Here is a 20,245-nt window from a genome sequence, read left to right on the forward strand (position 1 = left end):
GCGGCTCTGTGTCTGTTCACTCGGAGCACGCCTGGCACTCAGCAGCCAGGAGGAGCTCGCGTCATGCTAGGTGCTAGGGATAGAAGCGTGAAGGGCCATGACTGCCACATCCATGTCAAAATCCACAACACGCGATATGTGCGCTGGCAACACAGAGCTCTCTAGGCCCAGAGGCCTTGAGGGCGCTGAGCAGTGGAACATCCAGTGCAGCGGAGCCCAGGCCCAGAGGCTGGGGGTCAGCCGAAGCCTGGTTGAGAAGGGGAGCTAGCGTGCTGGGCCTTTGTGCTAGAGGCAGCGGAGGCCACGGGAGGCTCTGGAGCAGCAGTGCCAGTCTGAGCAGGATCTTCGTGTGATGGGCCAGGACACCTGTGTTTGGGCCTGACTCTTCCCTCCTCCTCGTCACCTCTCACCCTGCAGCATCGACGTGCTGGGCTCCGCGCCCCCTTCCGGCCAGAGGCGCTATCGGAACTGGAACCCCCCACTGCTAGGCAACCTCCCCGAAGACTTTCTCCGCATCCTGCCCCAGCAGCTGGACAGCATACAGGTAACGGAGGATTCCCCCGCCCCTGGCCTGTGCAGCAGCTCTGCTTGCCCACACCGTTCATGCCAGCCAGTGTCACTCCCTGCTGTTTAAGCCCAGGCTGAGCTGTTTCTGTTGCCCTGGGTTTGTAGGGAAAGAACACTGAACCAAAAGCCTCATTTCCTGTCTGGGCCTGGAAGTTTCCTCTTCCGCCCAGGAAGGTGACAGCCCTGGGGACGCTCCCTGGCTGCGGCCATCACCCCAGGCTGGAGGGAGGTGGGCAGGGGCAGGGGGTGGGAGCTGTCAACGGCAGAGGACCAGAGTACCTCCCTTCCCTCCCCTGGGAGAGGGCCAGGGTGCTTCTCCCCAGAGGCTGGCCCTCTGCAAGGGGTCTCCCCTGAGACAGCTTAGACAGGGAGAGCTTTGAGTTTGGGGACCCTGAGCAGTTCGCAGATCACTCTTCCGGACTATTCAGGTTTTGATGAAGGAAGGTGGGGGGGGCGTCCAAGGTGGAGGAGGTGGGGAGTAGTTTTTAAGCCCTTGCTGCTTCCTCAGCAGAGAGGGCTCTGGCCTGTGAAGTTAGATAGGAGGTGCTGGCCACAGGGTGCGGCCACAGCATCCTGGGAAGGACACGTGTACCCCCAGGCGCGCGTGGATATCTGTGCAGCGTGCGTCCTTGTGAGTAGGCGGTCCACATGCTCGCTCCCCTCCTCAGGCTACCTCCGGGGGCTCCAAGCCTGCGATCACAGAGGGAGGCCGGCCCCTCACGGCCGGGCCCGGACCCCGGGACCAGGAGAACCGCTGGAAGCAATACCTGGAGGACGAGAGGATCGCGCTCTTCCTGCAGAACGAGGAGTTCATGAAGGAGCTGCAGCGCAACCGCGACTTCCTCCTTGCCCTGGAGAGAGGTGGTGCCCCGGGTGGGGCGCTGCGGCCGCTGCTCCATGCCTAAGGAGGGGCTGATGCTGGCTTTAGCCTTGGAGCTCGGGGTGGCCTCTGTGCTGTTGAGTTATTCTGGTGGGAGCCCCAGAAGTCTGCCAACAGGGACCTGAGTCACCAGCCACCGCTTCCCTCCTCTGGAACTCAGAGAGAGAGAGGGTACCCTTCCCTTGCTCCCCTGCCTGTCTGCTCTGTGCCAGGCACTGGCTTCGGCACCATATGTCTGGAGCTCCAGGAATAGAGTGATTGGGTCCGTGGGTGCCTCCCTGAGCAGAGGACATTAGAGCAGGGGCTCTTGAGTTTTTTGGGTGTTTGAGTTGTCCTTGGGCCCAGCACTCTACTGCCTCCAGCCTGGCTGCCTTCCCCCTTCAGGGTGGGAGTGTTTGATGGGGGTACAGCGAGGGGCCTGTGGGAGAGGGGTGTGTGTGTGTGCGCGTGTGTGTGTCTGACTGTGTTTTGGGGGAGGGAGCACGGTGTGCAGGGAGAAGCCTGGCCTGAGACAGAGGAGGCCCAAGGCTGGTCCCAGCTCTGCATTAAAGGTGCTGGGGGTCTCGGGGTCTTTCCTTTTTTTTTGCGGTACGCGGGCCTCTCACTGCTCTGGCCTCTCCCGTTGCGGAGCACAGGCTCCGGACATGCAGGCTCAGCGGCCATGGCTCACGGGCCCAGCCGCTCTGCGGCATGCGGGATCCTCCTGGACCGGGGCACGAACCCGCGTCCCCTGCATCAGCAGGCGGACTCTTAACCACTGCGCCACCAGGGAAGCCCGGGGTCTTTCCTTTTAAATGAAGGGCTGGACTGTCTGACTTCCCAGGGTCCTTCTCATTTTGACATTCTGACACTGCAGGCTGTCAGGGCAGTCGTTTCTGTATCTTTGAGAGTTCTGGTTCTTTGAGAGCCCGTAGGCGTCGTGTGTGCACATATCTCGTGTGTGCATGTGTGTGTGTGTGATTCTGGGGGTTTGGCCTCTAACAACCTCCTGCATCTCAGCGCAGGCTGCCCCTGGGTGGGAGCTAACTTCCCCGACCAGAATGTGGTCCTTTTCCAGATCGATTGAAATACGAGTCCCAGAAATCTACATCCAGCAGCGTAGCTGTGGGAAATGACTTTGACTTTCCCGCTCCTGTCCCAGGTAACCTTGCCTTCCTAAGAGAGAGGCCTGGAGGGTGTAGGGGGCTCACACCCCAGCTGTGGTTTGCGTATTTGGAGTTTGGGGGTAGGCTGAGGAGACAGGCTGGTGGGGAGGTGTCTCCCTCTTCTCCATGCTCGCCGAGAGGGAGATGGCCCCTCCACTCAGCAGCCCCGGGTTCTTACCAACCCAGCGGCTGCTGCAACCCACACCCGGGATTGGCCAACGGACTGGCTGAACTCCTTGGAGGTGCCTGGAGCACGGGCAAGAAGGGGACACACCACACCACGTAATGTCCCACGGGGTGTCGGGCTTGGGGTGGCCAGGGACTCAGAGACTGGGTCACTGCCCGGGGGGAGCTTATGGTTTTACTGGGAACAAACACTGGAGATGCATCCGAGAAACAGGCAGAAGAAGCAGCAAGGCTGAAGACACGCTTGTTAATTACGGCAAAAACATGTCGGCACGGAAGGGCAGGATCAATCTGGGAAGAGTTCATTCGTTCATTCATTCATTCAGTACCTGGGGAGTATCTGCCACAGGCCAGGCTCTGCCTTAGTGTTGGAGGAATAGAATTGGAAGCTTCACGTCCAAGGTGGTGAGAAGCAAGAATTGCCTCAGTGGCTGAAGGAGGGCCAGGGGTGGACAGCAGGCTGCTGGGCTGCACGGACGAGGGTCAGGCTGGAGCTGGGGACACCCTGAAGGTCCCGGTTCCATCCTCGACATCTGGACTCTGCCTGTGTGTGTGCACAGTGGCCCCTGGTCAGCCAGTGCCCACCACACACACACAGGCTGCCCGCCTCAGAGGAAGAATCCGCAGCTCTTGCCCGAAACAGAGCTTACCTCGCGTGGTAGAATGGGGGAGGGGGGCAGAAGGATGGGGAGCTCAGCTGATCCCAGCTTGAAGAGGGAAAATCCTGTCGAACTGATTCATAAGCGACAGGCTGGGAGCTTAGGTCCCACCAGATACGCATCTGGGGGTTTAACAGCAGCCTCTTGTCCTTGATCCCAAATTAACCATAGACACCGGGACCGCTGAGGTGGATCAGGATGACTCACAGGGACTTAGCAGGCAAGGTGACTCGGGATTAGCGTGGGAGCTTAGAAGGGCCTTGAGGGACCCAAGTGGGTGCCGAGTGAACGGGGAGACTCGGCGCACCACGTCAGGACGCAGGCAGGCTGGCCACGTGCTGGTGAATGTGTGACAGCCTGTCGGGGTGCAGGGGAAGCCCCAGTGCTTAGCATCTGGTAGCTTCCATGCTGTAAACACTCCCATCGTGGCTGATTTCAAGCTACCAAAGGGCCTTCACGGAATGCAGAGTGGTCAGAGGAACGGACCGTTGGGAGCCTGCGGGAGCCGGCCCTCCACACATACAGACCAGACCACTGACCCTTTTTACAGAAAAGGGGAGAGTGAGGCTTGGGTGGGGAAAGAAATGCTCCTTGAACCCCGGTGTCCTCCTTGCTATAAGCTCCCTCCTGGTTAGGGCAGAAGCCTGCTCTTTGCTCCCTTCCTCAAGTGGAAGGGTGGGGCTGAGCCCCTGTCCTGTGGGGACAGCCCTGACCCCCCTCCCCGGGCCTTGGGCAGCCACTGGCCCTCAGAGGTGTCTTCCCCCTTCCAGGAACCAGCGACAACAACCCCGCTGCGTCTGAAGATGCCTTATTCAGGGACAAGTTGAAACACATGGGAAAATGTGAGTCCAGCATACGCCCCCTCCCCAGCTCTTCTAAGGCAGGCCTGTGGCCTCCTGGGAGGGAGGGAGCCACCCGGAATTTTAATGCAGCTGACTCTTGGTGAACCAAAGTGACATTTTAATCACGGGCTGGCTCCCTCAGCTTTCCTGCCTCTCTTCCCTGTGCAACTGAGTCTGGATACAAATTAAGTTTTAAATCCTCTTGGGCCATCTGTCTGCAGAAAAATAATAATGTGCTGGACACCGCGCCCCCCTGCCCCCCGCCGTTTTAGAGTTCACGTTCTCTGTGGCTTGAGGGGGCTTGGCCAGGCTGGGCCTGAGTGGGGAGGCCCAAGCTAAGTCCACGTTCTGTGGGTGGGCGGTCCACCGGGTCAGTGACCCCTTCCCACAAAGTCCTGCCAGCCGGGTCCCGCCTTCCCCTCCACCCCACCCCCCAGACACACAACCATGCGTGAATGAGGCTGCCATCCTTTCAGGCTCCATTTCAGAGAAAATCTCGGATTAGTCATGGAAATCCCAGAACCAACCCTGGAGGTGGAGAGGGGAGAAGGGGAAGTGGCAGGAAGAAAGCCAAGATGTGAAGCCGTCTGTCACAGCTGGGGAAGGAGGAATACCCGGATCTCAGCTGCTGGCTGCGGTCCCTGGCCAAGCTCTCGGTGGCCTGTGCTGCCTCTGCCGGCCGACCCAGGATGGCAGCCTCACTCCGCCAGGGCACCAGCCTGACCCCGGTCTGCGATTGCTGTCACCTCTTCCCCTCTCCCACCAGCCTGCCACCTGCCCCAGTCCTGGGGGGCAGCTACCTGCTGCTCCCGCTGCCGGCTCACAGGTCTCTCTGCCCCTAGCCACCCGGAGGAAGCTGTTTGAACTGGCCAGGGCCTTCTCGGAGAAGACCAAGATGAGGAAGTCAAAGAGGAAACACTTGTTGAAGCATCAGTCGTATCCTTTCCAGCCTGGCACCGGGTGGCAGCGGTGGGTGCTAAGGGTGCTGAAAACCCTGGGCTGGACTCCCTGAGGCTGCACCCTCCCCCGGAGTGGGACCGGGCCACGTGACTCTCCCCTCTCCCACCCTGGGCCCTGCTGCCAGCCTGGTGCTGCCCTTTTTTTTTTTTTTTTTTTTTTCCCCCCGGTACGCGGGCCTCTCACTGTTGTGGCCTCTCCCGCTGCGGAGCAGAGGCTCCGGACGCGCAGGCTCAGCGGCCATGGCTCACGGGCCCAGCCGCTCCGCGGCATGTGGGATCTTCCCGGACCAGGGCACGAACCCATGTCCCCTGCATCAGCGGGCGGACTCTCAACCACTGCGCCACCAGGGAAGCCCTGACCTATCTATTGACACCAGTGTTGACTCCCATCACCAGGCATGGGGAACAGGCCAGTGTAGGCCCCTGTAGGCTCAGAAGCTGTCCTACCACTTTTTAACTTTTTGTCTGGGGTAATCTGCGTCTTGAGAGAAAACTTCGTCCTTCCATGGAAATAAGCAAACCTTTTCCTAATTTCCTTTTTTTTTTTTTAAAATTTATTTATTTTATTCATTTTTGGCTGCGTTGGGTCTTCATTGCTGCATGCAGGTTTTTCTCTAGTTGTGGAGAGCGGGGGCCACTCTTCGTTGCGGTGCGCGGGCTTCTCACTGCGGTGGCTTCTCTCGTTGCAGAGCACAGGCTCTAGGCGCACAGGCTTCAGTAGTCGTGGCTCGCGGGCTCCAGAGCGCAGGCTCAGCAGTTATGGTGCATGGGCTTAGCTGCCCCACGGCATGTGGGATCTTCCTGGACCAGGGCCCGAACCCGTGTCCCCTGCTTTGGCAGGCGGATTCTTAACCACTGCACCACCAGGGAAACCCCCCTAATTTCTTAAGTTGAATTGATCCACAGACCTTTCCACCTCCTCAATTCACGTGTTGGCCCTGCCTTCTCACTCTTAGTTCCTCCAGTAAAAATATGGTTTTCCACAATTTTACCCAGACTTCCATCCATGCTTGTCAAACAGGGCCCAGGATATTATTATAGAAGCTGAGCAGCCAAAGGAGAACAGGGAGAAAGTTCCTTCTCTGTTCCCAGAGATGGGAGCTGGGGGAGAGAGTGAGCACCTGGCTGCTCAGCTGACCCCAAGAAAAGGAGTCTGCAGGAGGTATTGGGGAGTTTGGGGGGATAAGGCTGGTGCGGTGAAGGCCTCCTGAGCTTGGGGCGGGGGTAGAAGTCCAGGGACAGGGAGTGCCCACCCATCCCTGGGACAGTTTTCCTGAATGGTCCGGCAGACTGGGGGCTGCGGCATCAACAGCCAATCTCCTGGACGACGTGGAGGGCCACACTTGTGGTGAGGCGGGGAGGGCAGGGAAGTCGGGGCTCTGAGTTGCCTGTGTTGGGTGGTCCTCCAAGAGGAGGGCCTGGGTGTTTCACAGGTGAACCCAGACTGTAAAGGAGGGGACACCGAACCTGGGGGACATATCAGGGTTGGTGGGCAGGCGACCCAAGGGAATGGGTCCCCCTCGTGACTTGGTCCATATCGCCTCTCCCTTCCACTCCTGAAAAGGGGCCCAGCCACATCTCCACCTAAATCTTTACCTGGAGCACAAAGCACCGAGTGCTGTTTCTGGGGAATATTCTCTGGGGTGTGAGGGGACAGACAGGCCCACCCACATGGAAGGGCCTCCCCTTGAGAGCCACGCGCTGGGCAGTTTCAGTGTCTGGGGCCCAGAGGCCTTCCAGCGTTCATTCAGTCCCTCCCAAAGGCGTGTGGGCCAGCAGACACTGCCTCAGACCTTCCAAGGCCCACAGCTGAACCCTGATCCTCAGGCCTCAGAGCAGAGGAGCCCTTTGGTGTCAGGAGACATCCAGAAACAAGGGCTAGAAGGGCCTTGGAGGTCATCTGGACAGTCCAACTTCCCCATCTCATTTTATAGATGAGGAAACTGAGGGAAGAACTTGTCCAAGGCCTCAGAGCTCATCGATAAGAGACAGAGCAGCAGACAGGGGTCCTAACCCCGCACTGTGCCCAGTTGCCCCTCACCAGACCCGCGCATCGCTCCCGGGGATCAGCGTGTGCCCTGGCAAACAAGGGTGGAGAGAGTTGGCTCAGCTGTCTTGCCCAGCCTGGGAGACGTGTCTGAGTGAGGCCGTGCAGGGTGGAGGGTGAGGTGCTTTCCTCTGCTTTTCAGACGAAGACTTCCGGGGAAGGCGACAGGAGGTGCCCAAGGTGGAGGAAGCACTAAGGGAAGGACAGTAAGAGGTAAGGTGCAGGACTGCCCTGCCCCACACCCCAGAGGGTGGTCTTCCCCGTGGTCCAGAGGCATCAGGCTCAGGCAACTAGATGGCGCAGGTCCGGGGTTTTTTCCCTTGTTACGGCGGGGGGCGTGCGCATGGGGGAACTAGTGTTTTGCGTTATTTATTCATTTGACAGAAGATAGTCACACCTATGCCAGATGCTAGGAACAGGAAGAGAAAAACCAGCTTTGACCTTGAATAGTTTACAACACAGTTGAGAAGAGAGTCCAGGATACACACAGCACACTAATTTAAGAAAAACTGAGATGGCCTCACCGGCCACGTCCACACAGAACTCTGCCATTGCCTCGGGTTTTGGTGGTTGGGAAGATGAGGGAACGGCCCCTCTCAAGACAGCTCTGTTTCTGGCTGGAGCCATGGGCCTCCAGGCTGCTTTTCCTCCTCTATCCCAGTGCATCCCTGGGGAAGAAACAGGGAATGTCAACACCTCCTCCAGGGCTCAGGGGAACCTGTCCCTCTTCCAGCCCCTCCCCCATCAGGAAGCTGCCTGCTCACCCTGCCCCCAGCCGCTGTCCTGGTCCCAGGGGTCAGCTATCTACAGGGCTTTTTTTTTTTGCGGTACGCGGGCCTCTCACTGTTGTGGCCTCTCCCGTTGCGGAGCACAGGCTCCGGACGTGCAGGCTCAGCGGCCATGGCTCATGGGCCCAGCCGCTCCGCGGCATGTGGGATCTTCCCGGACTGGGGCACGAACCCATGTTCCCTGCATCGGCAGGCAGACAGACTCTCAACCACTGCGCCACCAGGGAAGCCCTACAGGGCTTTCTTGAGCTCACGGTGTGGCAGGTGTGGCCCTGTTTCAGGCTATGGAGAAATACTTGCTACCCTCAGGGTAACTGTAGTGGAGGGGAGAAACCAGGGTGGGGAGGACACAGCCAGGAAGAGTACAGGCGCCCTCTCCCCTCAGCCTGGGCGGCTGGCCTTCACGTCACCTCTAGTTGACTCGCCACCCTCCACCAGGCCCTTCCAGACCTCTTCTGTTCTCTCAGGCTCTCCTCACCCATGTTGCTGCACCCAGGCTTCCCAGGTATCCGGAATGCTGAAATAAAGCCAGCCGAGGGGAGGACCCCCGCCTCCCGTGCAGTGTCGCTACCACTTCCTTCCCACTGGTCCCCCGGGAAACGTGCTGGCCCAAAGCCACCCTTATCAGGACCTTCCTCATAATTGCTTTCTTTCCTGAATCTTCCAGCTTTTCCCTTTCCTTCCTCAGGTCTACATCCTCCTCGTCCCATCTTAAAAACCAAGAGTCCTCAATATTTTCCATCATCACCCAGTTTGCAGAAACGTGCATCCTCCTTCACCCATTGCCAGCTGGCACCCCCACCCCCAGACTGACTCAGGGTCACCTGCCAGGTCCTGGGCCTTTTCCTGTTCTGCATCCTCTGGTGCTGTCTCTGCACGCCATGCCCATCGTGTCCCCTGAAACTGCCCTCCCTTGGCTCCTGTGGCCCCAGGAATCCTGGATCCCCTTTCTCTCTGCCTTTGATTCTCTGTGAGCTTTTGGGCTCCCGTGGCTCCTTCCACTCCCTCAATCCCAGCTCTCCCCGTAGCTCTGGGCTTGACCCTCTTCAAAGTCTCCTTACTCCCTCTCCCTAGCGGTGCCGCCAGCCTCTCTTACAGCATCAGCAATACTTCTGTGCAGTTGGTTCCCAAACCCGAATCTCCCTCTTAGTTCTCCAAATCCACTCCACGGCCCCAGCTGTGCCCACGATGGTCTTTCTAGCCCTGGCTGTCAACTCACTGAAAGCTAGACAGTCCCACTTCCGATTTCCCCGGTTCGTTTCTCTTCTTATTCCTCGCATCACTGCCCTGGCAGACTCTCATCGCCTGGCTAACAGCTGCTGGTCTCTTCACTGCCCCTGCTCTGTTTACCCATCACCAGGACACCACTACAGTTCCATTTCTCCCTTGCTCTCTGAACGGGTCTTCCACGCGAAGGCTCCTCAGCTTGGTGTGGGGGTCCCACCAAATTCTGATCCCATTTTACTTTTCTGCCCCTACAGGTGCCCTTGGTGTAGCTCAGCTGGGCTACCGCTGTATCACAGAACAGGCCAGGCACCCAAGCACACCTCTCAGCCCTTCACAGACAGCTGCTTCACCCCACCCGCCCCACTCCATCTCTAGCTGCCAGAGTCCCTGCTGTTTTGCAAGTTGGAATGTTTCTAGGAGCTTGGATTGGTGGGTGTGACCGCAGGCAGAGTTCCAAGGCTGACATAGAGTCCCCGGGGGAAGGAGAAGCCTCCTGTCTTTAGAAGCTTCTGCCCAGAACCATCTCTCCAGGAACCAGTGGTGAGGAAAGACCCCTGGGCTCCACTGAAAAAGACTTCTCCCATCCCTTTTTCCTGCCAGATGTAGCAGTTTCTCCTCGCCGGAGACCATCTGACCCGGTAGAGGCAGCCACAGAGCAAACCGGCCCTCCGCTGAAGAGCCCAGCTGCAGCCGGACTGATGGTGCTTGAGTTCTGAGGCCCAGTGGTTCTCCAGCCACAGTCCAGCCCAGCCACTGCCACTGCCACTTCCCAAGGGACTTAGAACTTCGGAGTTGCATGCTGTGATTGGAGGAAGGGCCTGAGGGTGGAGGCGGCAGCCAACCACAGTCCCTTTCGTAGCCAGGCTGTTCTGTGGGGAACGAGTGGAAATGTAGGATCTAACCCCTCTTCTTAAAAAAAAAAAAAAAACCACCCAGAAAACTGGCAAAGGTTGGAGTACCCAGAAGGGGAGGATGATCCTACCAGAGGCTCGTTGGCCTGAAGGTGGAGCCCCTGCCCCCCTCTTGTCCTGGTCTCTCCTGTCGGGCCACAGACACTGCCTGATCCCATACCCCCATCCGCAGCTCCCTTCTGGGCACCTAGGGTCCTTTATTCCCATGGCCTTCTGCATCTCAGTCTTTCCCCAGGGGTGCTGGTCCTTGGCACTCCCCTGCACGGAGCTCTGGGTGAGAAAGCCCTGGGCAGTCACTCGGGCCCGCTCTGAGGAGTGATGGGCCACTGCAGAGAGGTATCTGCTGAGTACCCTGCCTGGGCCCCTCGGGCTGCCTCTGTTAGGGGCTGGCAAGGGCCCCCAGCAGGGATGGGGAGGCTGGCCACCCCGGAGCTGGCGGATTCTAGCTAGGCAGGGGTAGTGTTTACTCTGACAGAAGACAAAAGTCAGTCCTGGATGGGATCCTGTAGTCCCACAACAGTGGGGGCTCCAGGGGCTCTGACTCCCCAGTTGGACTAGAAGTTCTGCTGTCATTAAGGGTGGGCAGCGGCCAGTTCTTTAGTAACCCTGAGAAGGTGCAGGACTGAGGGGCAAGAAGGAGAGGCTGCCAGCCGGGCCAGAGCCTCTGGGGCAGAAGGGCTTGCTGGGTGCCCCTTGCCAAGAGTGAGAAGGCAAATGGCCAGGAGGAAAACAAGGGTCCTACGAACCTGACCCGGCACCAACCACTGCCAACGGGAGGGAGGGAGGGAGTGAGGGAGGGGCAGCCGGGCTTCCGTGGCCCGGCTGGAGGCGGGAAGGCGCCGACCTCGGGAGAACCGGGGAGCCGGGCAGGCACGGGGCTAGGGCCCGAGCGGGGAGCCAGCCCAGCCGCACGGCGGTGGGGCGTTGGGAGCGGGCGCCAAGCCTGGCGGGGCTTGGAGGCCGTAAGCCACCTCGAGATAGTGAGGGCGTGGCGGGCTCCCCGCGGTGCCGGAGGGGGACCCTGGCCCGGCTCAGCCTCCCGAGCGAGTGCGGAAGTGCTGCCGCCCTCCAATCCCCACCGCCCCCCAAGGGCTCCTGATGACCGGGCACAGAAGAGGGGGAGCGCCAGTCGCCCCCCACCCCCAAACCCCCGTCCGTGTGTGTGGCTTTGTCAGTTTTTTTGTTTTTGTTTTTTCTCCTGCGTGTGGGTTTTATCTTGGAGCAGTTTCATAGGAATTCGTGTAATAAAGACTTGGTGTTCTCTTGGTGCTCTGACGTGGCGGCGCGTGGGCTGACCCTCCTCTTCGCCTCCCCCTGCCCCCGGCACCCCGCGCCCGTGGGCCGCCTGCCTGGCCCACCCGCAGTGCCCGCGGGGCCCCGGGGCTCGGCATCCCCGCAGCGCCCCTCAGGTGGCCCCTGTGCCGCACCGCAGCCTCGCCCACCTGCTGGCGCTGCCCGCCTTCCTGTTTGCCTGGGAAAGTAAGTAAACCGCTTGCTGGCAGGCCAGGGAAACACCAGTCTGTTGAGAGCGCTCCAGCCGGTCACCTTCCTAAATAAACAGAAAGCTGCCAGAATAACGTCTCGCCTGGAGCTGCGGGGATGTGTAGGGTCAGGCTTCAGAGGGCCCGCAGACGTCTTCCAGTTCAAACCCCTCTCGCTTTCCCTGCTCCCAGGCTTCGGTGAACTACCTCCCGCGCCAGGGAGCTCACTGCCAGAGGAGGAGGCTGGTGCCCTTTTCAGACAGGGCGGTTTTCAAGGTTAAAAAGTTCTTCCTGGTGTTGAGCTGTGGGCCTCCCTCTGGCTTCAACCCACACAACTTATTTCTGGGCTCCGAGTCACCCAGGCCAAGTCACTGCTTTTCCTCTGATGCCATGATTTTTTGTTTGTTTTTAATATTTATTTGTTTTTTATCATTTACTTGGCTGCACCGGGTCTTAGTCACGGCACGCGGGATCTTCGTGGTGGCATGAGGGATCTTTAGTTGCGGCATGTGAACTCTTAGTTGCAGCACGTGGGATCTAGTTCCCTGACCAGGGATCGAAGCTGGGCCCCTTGCATTGGGAGCATGGAGTCTTAGCCACTGGACCGCCAGGGAAGTCCCCCCGTCCCCATGCCATGTTTGAGTTCAGTGGCCTTTCTCCTGGATAAACAATGCAGGTTCTTCCTGCCTCCCCCACAAAAATGTTCTGCCCCCACCCTGCCCTGCCCCTAGACCAGGTAGACCCAGGTGGGCTTGTAAATTGACGTACCTGGACAGCTGGCGATGCTCCAGACCCGGTGTCTGGACCTCAGCAACCCAAGATTATCCTCTCATCCCTGCTCTGTGCATTCTTTACTGATAGCTGTTGATCAGTGTAAATCCCCCCGCCGCCAGCATAGCACCAGCACCCGGGACCTTGTTAGAAATGCCAATTCTCAATCCCACCCCAAACTGAGTCAGAAACTCTGGGGGTGCAGCCCAGCAGTCTGTGCTTCTGATATGCACTAACGTTTGGGAGCCATGGTGTTAGGTCGGTACCTAGTACTGGCTGCAGAGTAGAGTTACCAGAGTAGTTTAAAAACTCTTGATGCTCAGTACCCTACACCAAGTAAATCAGCAGCTATAGGTTGGTTTCTTTGAAAGCGCCTCAGGTAATTCAAGTTCACACTCAAGTTTGCGGACCAGCACGCTAAGCAGTCTGTTAGGTGTTTCATATTAGCCCAGTTAATCTTGCCCAATAATGGCCACTTTACAGATGATGCAATGACAATTCAGAAAGGTTAAGTAACTTACCTAAGAGCTAGCAAGGTGCGAAGTAAGAAAAGGGGCCAGGGCTGCCTGACTTCAAAACCTGTGCTCCGCCCTCCATCCAGACCTCCTGAATCCGAACTTGGGGTGTATTTGAACAAGGCTTCCAGATGATTCTGATACGTTTGAGAACCACAGTTCTACTACCTTGCTACTCAAAGTCTGGTCTGCAGACCAGCAGCATCTATATCATCCGGGAGCTTGTTAGAATTCCCAGCTCTGCTCCAGACCTACTGAACCAGAATGTGCATTTTAAAAAACTCCTCAGTTGTCTTCTGTGCACAGTAAGGCTTGAGACACACTGGTTCTCAAACTTGCTGCCCACTGGGATCATCTCTGTTGTTTGGTCCCATTCCCAGAGATTCTGGTTTCATTGATTCGGGATTTAGCCTGGGAATCAGATTGTACAAGCTCCTGGGTGATTCTAATGTGCGGCAAAGTTTGAGCACACTCACTATTACGCCTATTAGTGTAGATGAGGCTGAAGGTGATTGGAGCCAGAGAGGGGGGTGTAGGGAAAGAAGGCAAAGAAAGCTTACCAGGTCCAACAGGAGTGCAGAAGAGGAAGCCCCTGCTCCATGATGAGTCCCTCCCAGTTGATCAGTGTGTAGAGGACCCAGGGAGGAGTCAGGCTGGGTCAGGTGACTGCCTCAGCCACCCAGCCTCACACCATGCTCATCTGCAAGTCCTGGGCTCTTGGTATCCACAACGTGATACTTGTAGATTTATCTTCTGCAAAAATGCTCAGCTGGGCTATCTGGAGTCTGGTCCAGCCAATGCCCCTCCCCCTTTGTATGCTTTCGTGTCCTCAGGGCTCAGTCCCAGCTTGCGAGGAGCTCATGGGGCTGGGGAATGCTGTGCCCGGAAGAACTGGCCTGGTTATTACCATGCTGGGGTCTCAACCCTCCCTCTGTTCTCCTGAAGCAACTGGTAAGGGGTTGAGGTTGGAGGAAACACAGGAGAACTTGGTTTGAAGCCGGCAGGTAAGGTGTGGGACGATGATGCTGAGAGCTGCTTATCAGTGCCTACTGTATGTCAGTCATTTTTCTGGGGTGCTTTACAAAAATTATTTTATCCCACAACTATTATATGAAATCAGTATTTATACTCCCATTTCCCAGATCAGGAAACTGAGGCCCAGAGATGTTAAGGTCCTTAGTATCACCGTCAGTAAGTGGTAGTGCCTGAATTTGAACCCAGGCAGCTGAACTCCAGAGCTGGTGCCTAAACACTAAGCTATATATTGGGGTGGCGGGAACAGGTGATAAGACTTAGAACCCCTGCATAAATGCAATTTGTAGAGCACGGAAAGGTCCACCTGCTTAAAAACATCTTCAACAGCACGCCGGGAAGTCACCTATTAGCATTCTTTATCTGATTTTTAAAACAATCTTACCATTTCCATTAAATGGCAAATATGCTGCTGAGAGCCACACATGAACCTCTTTTGCCCATTATCACAGCATAGATTAATATTCATTGGATTAATTGGCTAGACCAGCTGGAGAAAGATTTGGAAGTTTCTGGAGTTGATGGTGGGGTGAGGGGGTGGGTTGGGGTGTTGAAGGGGGCTGTGTAGATCTACTGCCACCTGGTGGTGATCTCTCAGAAGCGGCAGTTGCTGGTCACCGAGGGGCCCAAACACCATGTTCCCAGAAGGAAGACCCGAGCACCTGTGTGGCCTGAAGCCAGACGAGGAAGTTTACTCTGTTCACATGGTTTTCTGTTTGGTAAAATTTGCAAAGCAAGGATATTTTTGTACCATTTTCTTAAAAGGGCCATTGAGATCACATAAGCTTCGGGCCCCACAAAACCAGCATCTACCTGGCCTGTCATTTCTATAAAGAGTCACAATCCTTTATCAGGCCAGGAGGATTATTCCAGGGACTCTGCAGGGAGGAGTTGTGAAGCTCAGTACAAACTCAGCACGAGCCTGTCTTGCTCTGACCTTGCCATTCAAAGCGTGGTCTGTGGATACGGTAACCAACTGTTCTGGTTTTCCAGGACTGAGTGGCTTCCTCGGATGTGGGGATGTGGAACTTTCAATGCTAAAACCAGGAAAGTCCGTGGCAAACTTGGGTGAGTTGATTACTGTATCTGCAGACCAGCAGTATTGGCGTCAGCCTGGAAGTTTTTTTAGAAATGCAGTTTCAGGCCTCACCCCAGAACTACTGGGTCAGAATCTGCATTTTCCAAGAACCCCATGACCTTCAGGTACACATTAAAGATGGAGGGCTCTGCCTCCCCCAAGAAAAGAGGGGCCTACCCCAGCCCCGAAATGTGTGCCTGCAAGGGTCTCATCTTCTGCTGGGAAAACTCCACAGCGTGGTTCCCACTGGACTTTAATTCTGATAACAAAAGGCCAGACCTAGCTGGCTCCTGTTTCCACGGTGATACAGACCACCCAGGGCAGGTAGGCACAAAGTGCTTCTCTCTCCTCTGCCTGAACTGGATTCTCCTTGGGGGCAAGGCTGCTGTTTGCTGAAGAAATGAATGGGCAGCCATGTGAAAATGCCTTGAGGGAATTCCCTGGTTGTCCAGTGGATAGGTCTCCACATTTTCGCTGCTGAGGGCCTGCGTTCAATCCCTGAAAAAAGAAAGAAAGAAAGAAAGGGAAGGAAGGAAGAAAGAAAGAAACAAAATGCCTTGAAAATTGTTAGATGAGATTTAATTGTAAGTGTGATTGAATACATTGTGATCTGTTGCTCTTGGGCATGGAATGGTCAGAAATTGTTATTCCTATTTATTGAGCAATTACTATACACCAGGCACAGTTTTGAGCACTCTACAAGTATTAACCCACTGGTAATAACTACACTGGTTAACCCACTGGTTAACTATAGGTGTTAACAAGGCTATGTGGTGGGTGCTATGATGATGCGCATTTCACAGAAGACAAGCTGAGGCTCAGAGGTTTATAAAAGGGATCTATCCTATCAGTGAGGCACAGAGGACAGCCAGGACGGGAAGTGACCAGGGGCCTGACAGGCTGGAGGATTGCTTCCATTCAACCACAGCTTTCTCCCTATGGGTGTATCCAGGGAAGGCCTCCAGGAAGGAGGGCAGCAAAGGAGGGCTGAGGTCACTGCATCCTCATTTGCTCTAACTTGGTTTTATTTCTCTGTGCTGTTCAACTGGAAAATTCTTTCTATGAGCCAGCTCTGGGCCAAGCACCAGGCTGGGCGTGGGGAGGCAGAGATAAGAGTCCTGGTTGCTGCCTCAAAGAGGCCCAGCTAGACAGACTCAGACAAGCAGACAGTTACAACGCCAGGCCCGCAAAGTGAGAGAGAGAAGGTGAGGGAGCAAGCAGGTCCCCGGGGCACATCCATGCGGTCTGGCTGAGTGTGTGCTGGGGCTGAAGCGCCTTCCCGCCTGACTGTTGAAAGGAAGTGGAGGTGTGGGCCTCCAAGGAGGGAGGGTCTGGGCCAGGAGACAAACAGCATGGAGGTGAGAGGGGGCACTCCTGCCTCTTCCTTGAAGACCCCCCCTCCATGCCCTTCCTTTTCCTGGGCCCTGTCCTGTGGATTGAATATATATTACTGCTTTCCTCCCCTTTTAAAGCAACATCTAACTGCTCTCTGGTCCTGGCTCTCTGCAGTATTCATGATTTCATCAGCATGCTGGGGGGTTCACTTGCCAAAGCTCTTCTGCTATTGGAGATGCACTTGTTCTTTTTGTCAGACAAACTCCTGGGCGCTAATTACAAAGATGTGGGCAGACTGTAGGGAAGCCGCAAGGGATGGCCTAGACCCTACGGGTGGTACAGAGGGGCACAGTTGGCCGTCTCTAGGCCTGAAGAGAAGGGAGGAGACTGGAACCTGGGGAGAGAGCTGGGTGTGAAGAGGCCGCCCTGCGGATCTAAGACTTTACGGTCCTGGATTGTATAGGGAGGAGGGGTGGGAATGACTTCTGTCTCCTCTTTCTTCCCAGTCCCTGGCCGATGCCTCCCATTGGTGAAACAGAGGGCAAGGGGCTGGAGGATGCAGTCCTAGAAGTCAGCCTCCGGGGGGGGGAAGCAGAGCTGGGTGAAGAAGGGCACAGAGTGGGTGTGGCTCTGGGCAGGCAAATGGAAGCTATTCAGTGCCGGTCCTTGTTGATCAGTGTTGTGGGCTGAATGGTGTCCCTCCAAAATTCATACACTGAGGTCCTAACCCCCAGTACCTCAGGATGTGGCTGTGTTTGGAGATAGCATCTTTAAAGAGGTATTTAAGTAAAAATGAGGTCATTAGTTTGGGCCTGAATCCAATATGACTGGAGTCATAAGAAGAAGACATGGACACACACAGAGAGGGAAGACCGTGTGAAGACACAGGGAGAAGACAGCCATCTACAAACCGGGGAGAGAGGCCTCTGAAGAAATAGCCCTGCCAACACCTTGATCTCTGTCTGACTTCCAGTCTCCAGAACTGTGAGACAATAGATTTCTGTTGTTTAAGCCATTCAGTCTGTGGTATTTTGTTATGGCAGCCCTAGCTACCCAATAGTCAATAAGCTATTCAGCACATAACTTATCAATTATGCATTTGCCTCTCTGTCTCCCCCTCTGGACAGCCAGCTTCTCCAGGACTCCGCACAGGGTCAGGTGGGCGCCAAAATGTTTGTGGGATGAATGGATCATTTAACAAGAAAATCAAACATTAAGGCGATCTATGGAATATCATCAAAATGTTGCAGTCTCAGGGGGCAATCAGTGGATGACAGGACACAACAGCAGAAGTGATGCTGTAACAGCCACTAGACTTGCCTGTTACAAGCACTTACTATGTATAGGCACCGTGATGCGTGCTTTACACGAATGATCGCTTTTACTCTGGCAATGAGCGGACACCGCCAAATGTTACATGGGGAAAGAGAGGCTTGAAAAGTTATGTAAGTGCCCAAGATGACAGGATTAATGGGCACATCTACAGTGTGATGCAGCGGGACAAAATGGGGCCAAGCGGTATTGTGGAAGGAATATGACCTTCTGGAGAGATTACAAGCTCTATTCCTTTATCTGTAAGATTATCAGGACATGATCTATGGCCTCAGGTAGTTGAACTATTGAAGGAGATAATCCAGGTCCCTGGTGTGGTGCATGGCATGAGTGCGTCAGCTTCTTGCAGCTTTGAGAGGCCCGGGTGAGAAGACAGAAAACCTCTACTGTCCATTCTGCCCGCCCCCAGCTCCCTCCTACGTGATGAATGAATGCTCCCTGGGATGCAACTTCCTGTTGCAGGTTCAGAGGGTTCCCAATGCATCTTTGCTCCCACATCTCCATGGTTCCTTACACTACCCACCAACATTCCGTTCTCAGTCACAGAAGCATGAAATAGGATGCTGGAGGGGAAACTTGAAAGGCTCAGAAGAGGAAGGGACTTCCCCAAGAAGATCTAGAGAGAAAACTGCCACCTTGCAATTCCTCCCCCATCGAGCGTTTGGGTCTTTGGCTCCCCTCCCTGAACTTGCAATAAGCCCTTCTAATTCTTTAGCAGCGGTAACTGGGTAACAGCAGTGGCCTACAGGGCAGTCCCGAGTATGAGAAGGGAAGTGTGTCTGTGGTCTGGCCTGGCAGCTAGTTCTTACTTGGATGGAATTAGAAACTTGTTTTGAAGCCTGGGAAGACTATATTTAGCTGCGAGTATGTTTGCTCTCCCTAGAGCAAAGTCTTGTAGACCTGCCTAGGACTCCATGCTTGGCCCAGCGGCCAGAGCTGTGCTCTCTCTTCCCTGCTCCAGAGGGTCCTGAGGCAGCAGTGAAACCCACCTCTCGGCCCTCGGCCTCAGATCACCCTGTCCCCTGCCCCTGGCACCAGTTTTGCCTGAGTTCTCAGCCCATCAGTCTCCAGCCGGAGGCATGGCTAAGGAGGCATTGTGGGGTCCTAGAAAGTGCCTAGGTGGGGCTGGAAGCCTGGCTCTGTCAGTTACCTATCAGACAAGTTACTTAACTCCCTGTGGCCTCACATTCTCATTTATGATGGGGATAACAACAGCCAGTTGTGGGTAGGTGTGTGGATTCGGTGAGAGAACACAAGCAAGTATTAACTGCTCATCAGACATCCCCCTCCACCTCACCAGCCTCCCAGAGAGCAGGGAGGACTCTGGGATGACTTGTCACTTTCTTGATGACAAAGATAATGGGCTCCCCGGAGATATTGTGTGTGTATGTGATTCAGAACATTTCACTGGCTTAAAAAGTTCAAAAATGAATACAAACTCTTCACAGGTCAAACTCTGAAGAATACATAAAGAAAAAAAATTCTCCCTTCCCCTCCTGCAATCTCACTGGAGATAATCAATGTTCACAGCCATAGGTGCCTTTCCACATAGTTTCTATCCTCATACAAACACGTCTAAAAGATTTCTTTTTTCTTTTGATTAAAGACCTTCTCTGCAATTTCCTTTTTCATTTAACAATAAGTCGTGGGCATTCATCTAGGTCAATACGTATGGATCTAGCTCGTTCATTTCAATAGCTGCATAGGACTCCATAGATTATATGAAGCATAATTTTCCAGCCATCTCCCATTCGATGGTTGGGAGGGTGCATTACAAACAATGCTGCAATGACGATCTCTGCACAAATATCCTCGTGAAATTGTGTTTTAATTTCTATGGGGTACTTTACCCAAAGTATGACTGTTGGGACAAAAGGTTATGCTGAGAGGATACTTCCCCAGATTTTTGAGTTTCCTTCTCGGAATTTGTTTGTTCCGGACACTTTCACTTTTCAAGCTCTAAGGAACAGCTAGCTAGCGACGCCTCCCGGGGAGAAAACCCTAGCTGCCCGCAGCATCCCTATTAGAGCGCGTGCAGGTGGCGCTCCAGGGCCAAAGGGTTTAGTGGGGAGCGCTAAACAGTAGGAGACGGAGGACGGAGGCTTGGGCTCTAGGGTGACCCTGGGCGGGTGACGTTCCTCCCCGGGCCTCGGTTTCCTTCCGCGCAGTCTTTGAGTCCAACCAAAATTAGGTGCAGCCCGTACCTAGAGCTGGTGACCTCTTATCTCTGCCTTACGAATTCCTAGACTAGTTGGCTCTCCCAGGACCTAGGCTGCGCCTCCCTCCTCCCTCCCCATCATCTTCCCTCCGCACGGCCCGGTCTTCTTGGGCGGAGTTGGCTCAATAAGGCCAGGGAGGGTAAAGCAACCACCACAATTAACCCCTCCCCTGGATCGGTCATTTATTGCTTCTGCCGGGCTTTGGCTCGCTCCCTCCCTGGTGGCTCGGCTATCGAGTGCTCCTGTCTGAACCTGGCGTGTAGCCGATGGC

The 20,245-nt window shown here is 55.5% G+C and overlaps 1 protein-coding gene across 4 annotated transcripts in view; it reads left to right on the plus strand.

Annotated features, from left to right (window-relative positions):
- Window positions 1-11,479, plus strand: part of CUEDC1 (CUE domain containing 1) — a 76,850-nt gene extending 65,371 nt beyond the window's left edge. For 2 of the 4 annotated variants that reach the window (XM_049701684.1, XM_049701685.1), the window contains exons 4-11: window positions 418-544; window positions 1,236-1,428; window positions 2,505-2,588; window positions 4,208-4,279; window positions 5,122-5,215; window positions 6,528-6,586; window positions 7,428-7,498; window positions 9,901-11,479. In XM_049701684.1, coding sequence (XP_049557641.1) covers window positions 418-544; window positions 1,236-1,428; window positions 2,505-2,588; window positions 4,208-4,279; window positions 5,122-5,215; window positions 6,528-6,586; window positions 7,428-7,495 — 697 coding nt within the window. In that variant the 3' untranslated portion in view covers window positions 7,496-7,498; window positions 9,901-11,479. The other 2 variants (XM_049701686.1, XM_049701687.1) reach the window with 2 other exon arrangements.
- The last annotated feature ends 8,766 nt before the right edge of the window (window positions 11,480-20,245 follow it).

This window comes from Orcinus orca, chromosome 19, assembly GCF_937001465.1.
Source record: "Orcinus orca chromosome 19, mOrcOrc1.1, whole genome shotgun sequence".
Lineage (NCBI taxonomy): Eukaryota > Metazoa > Chordata > Mammalia > Artiodactyla > Delphinidae > Orcinus > Orcinus orca.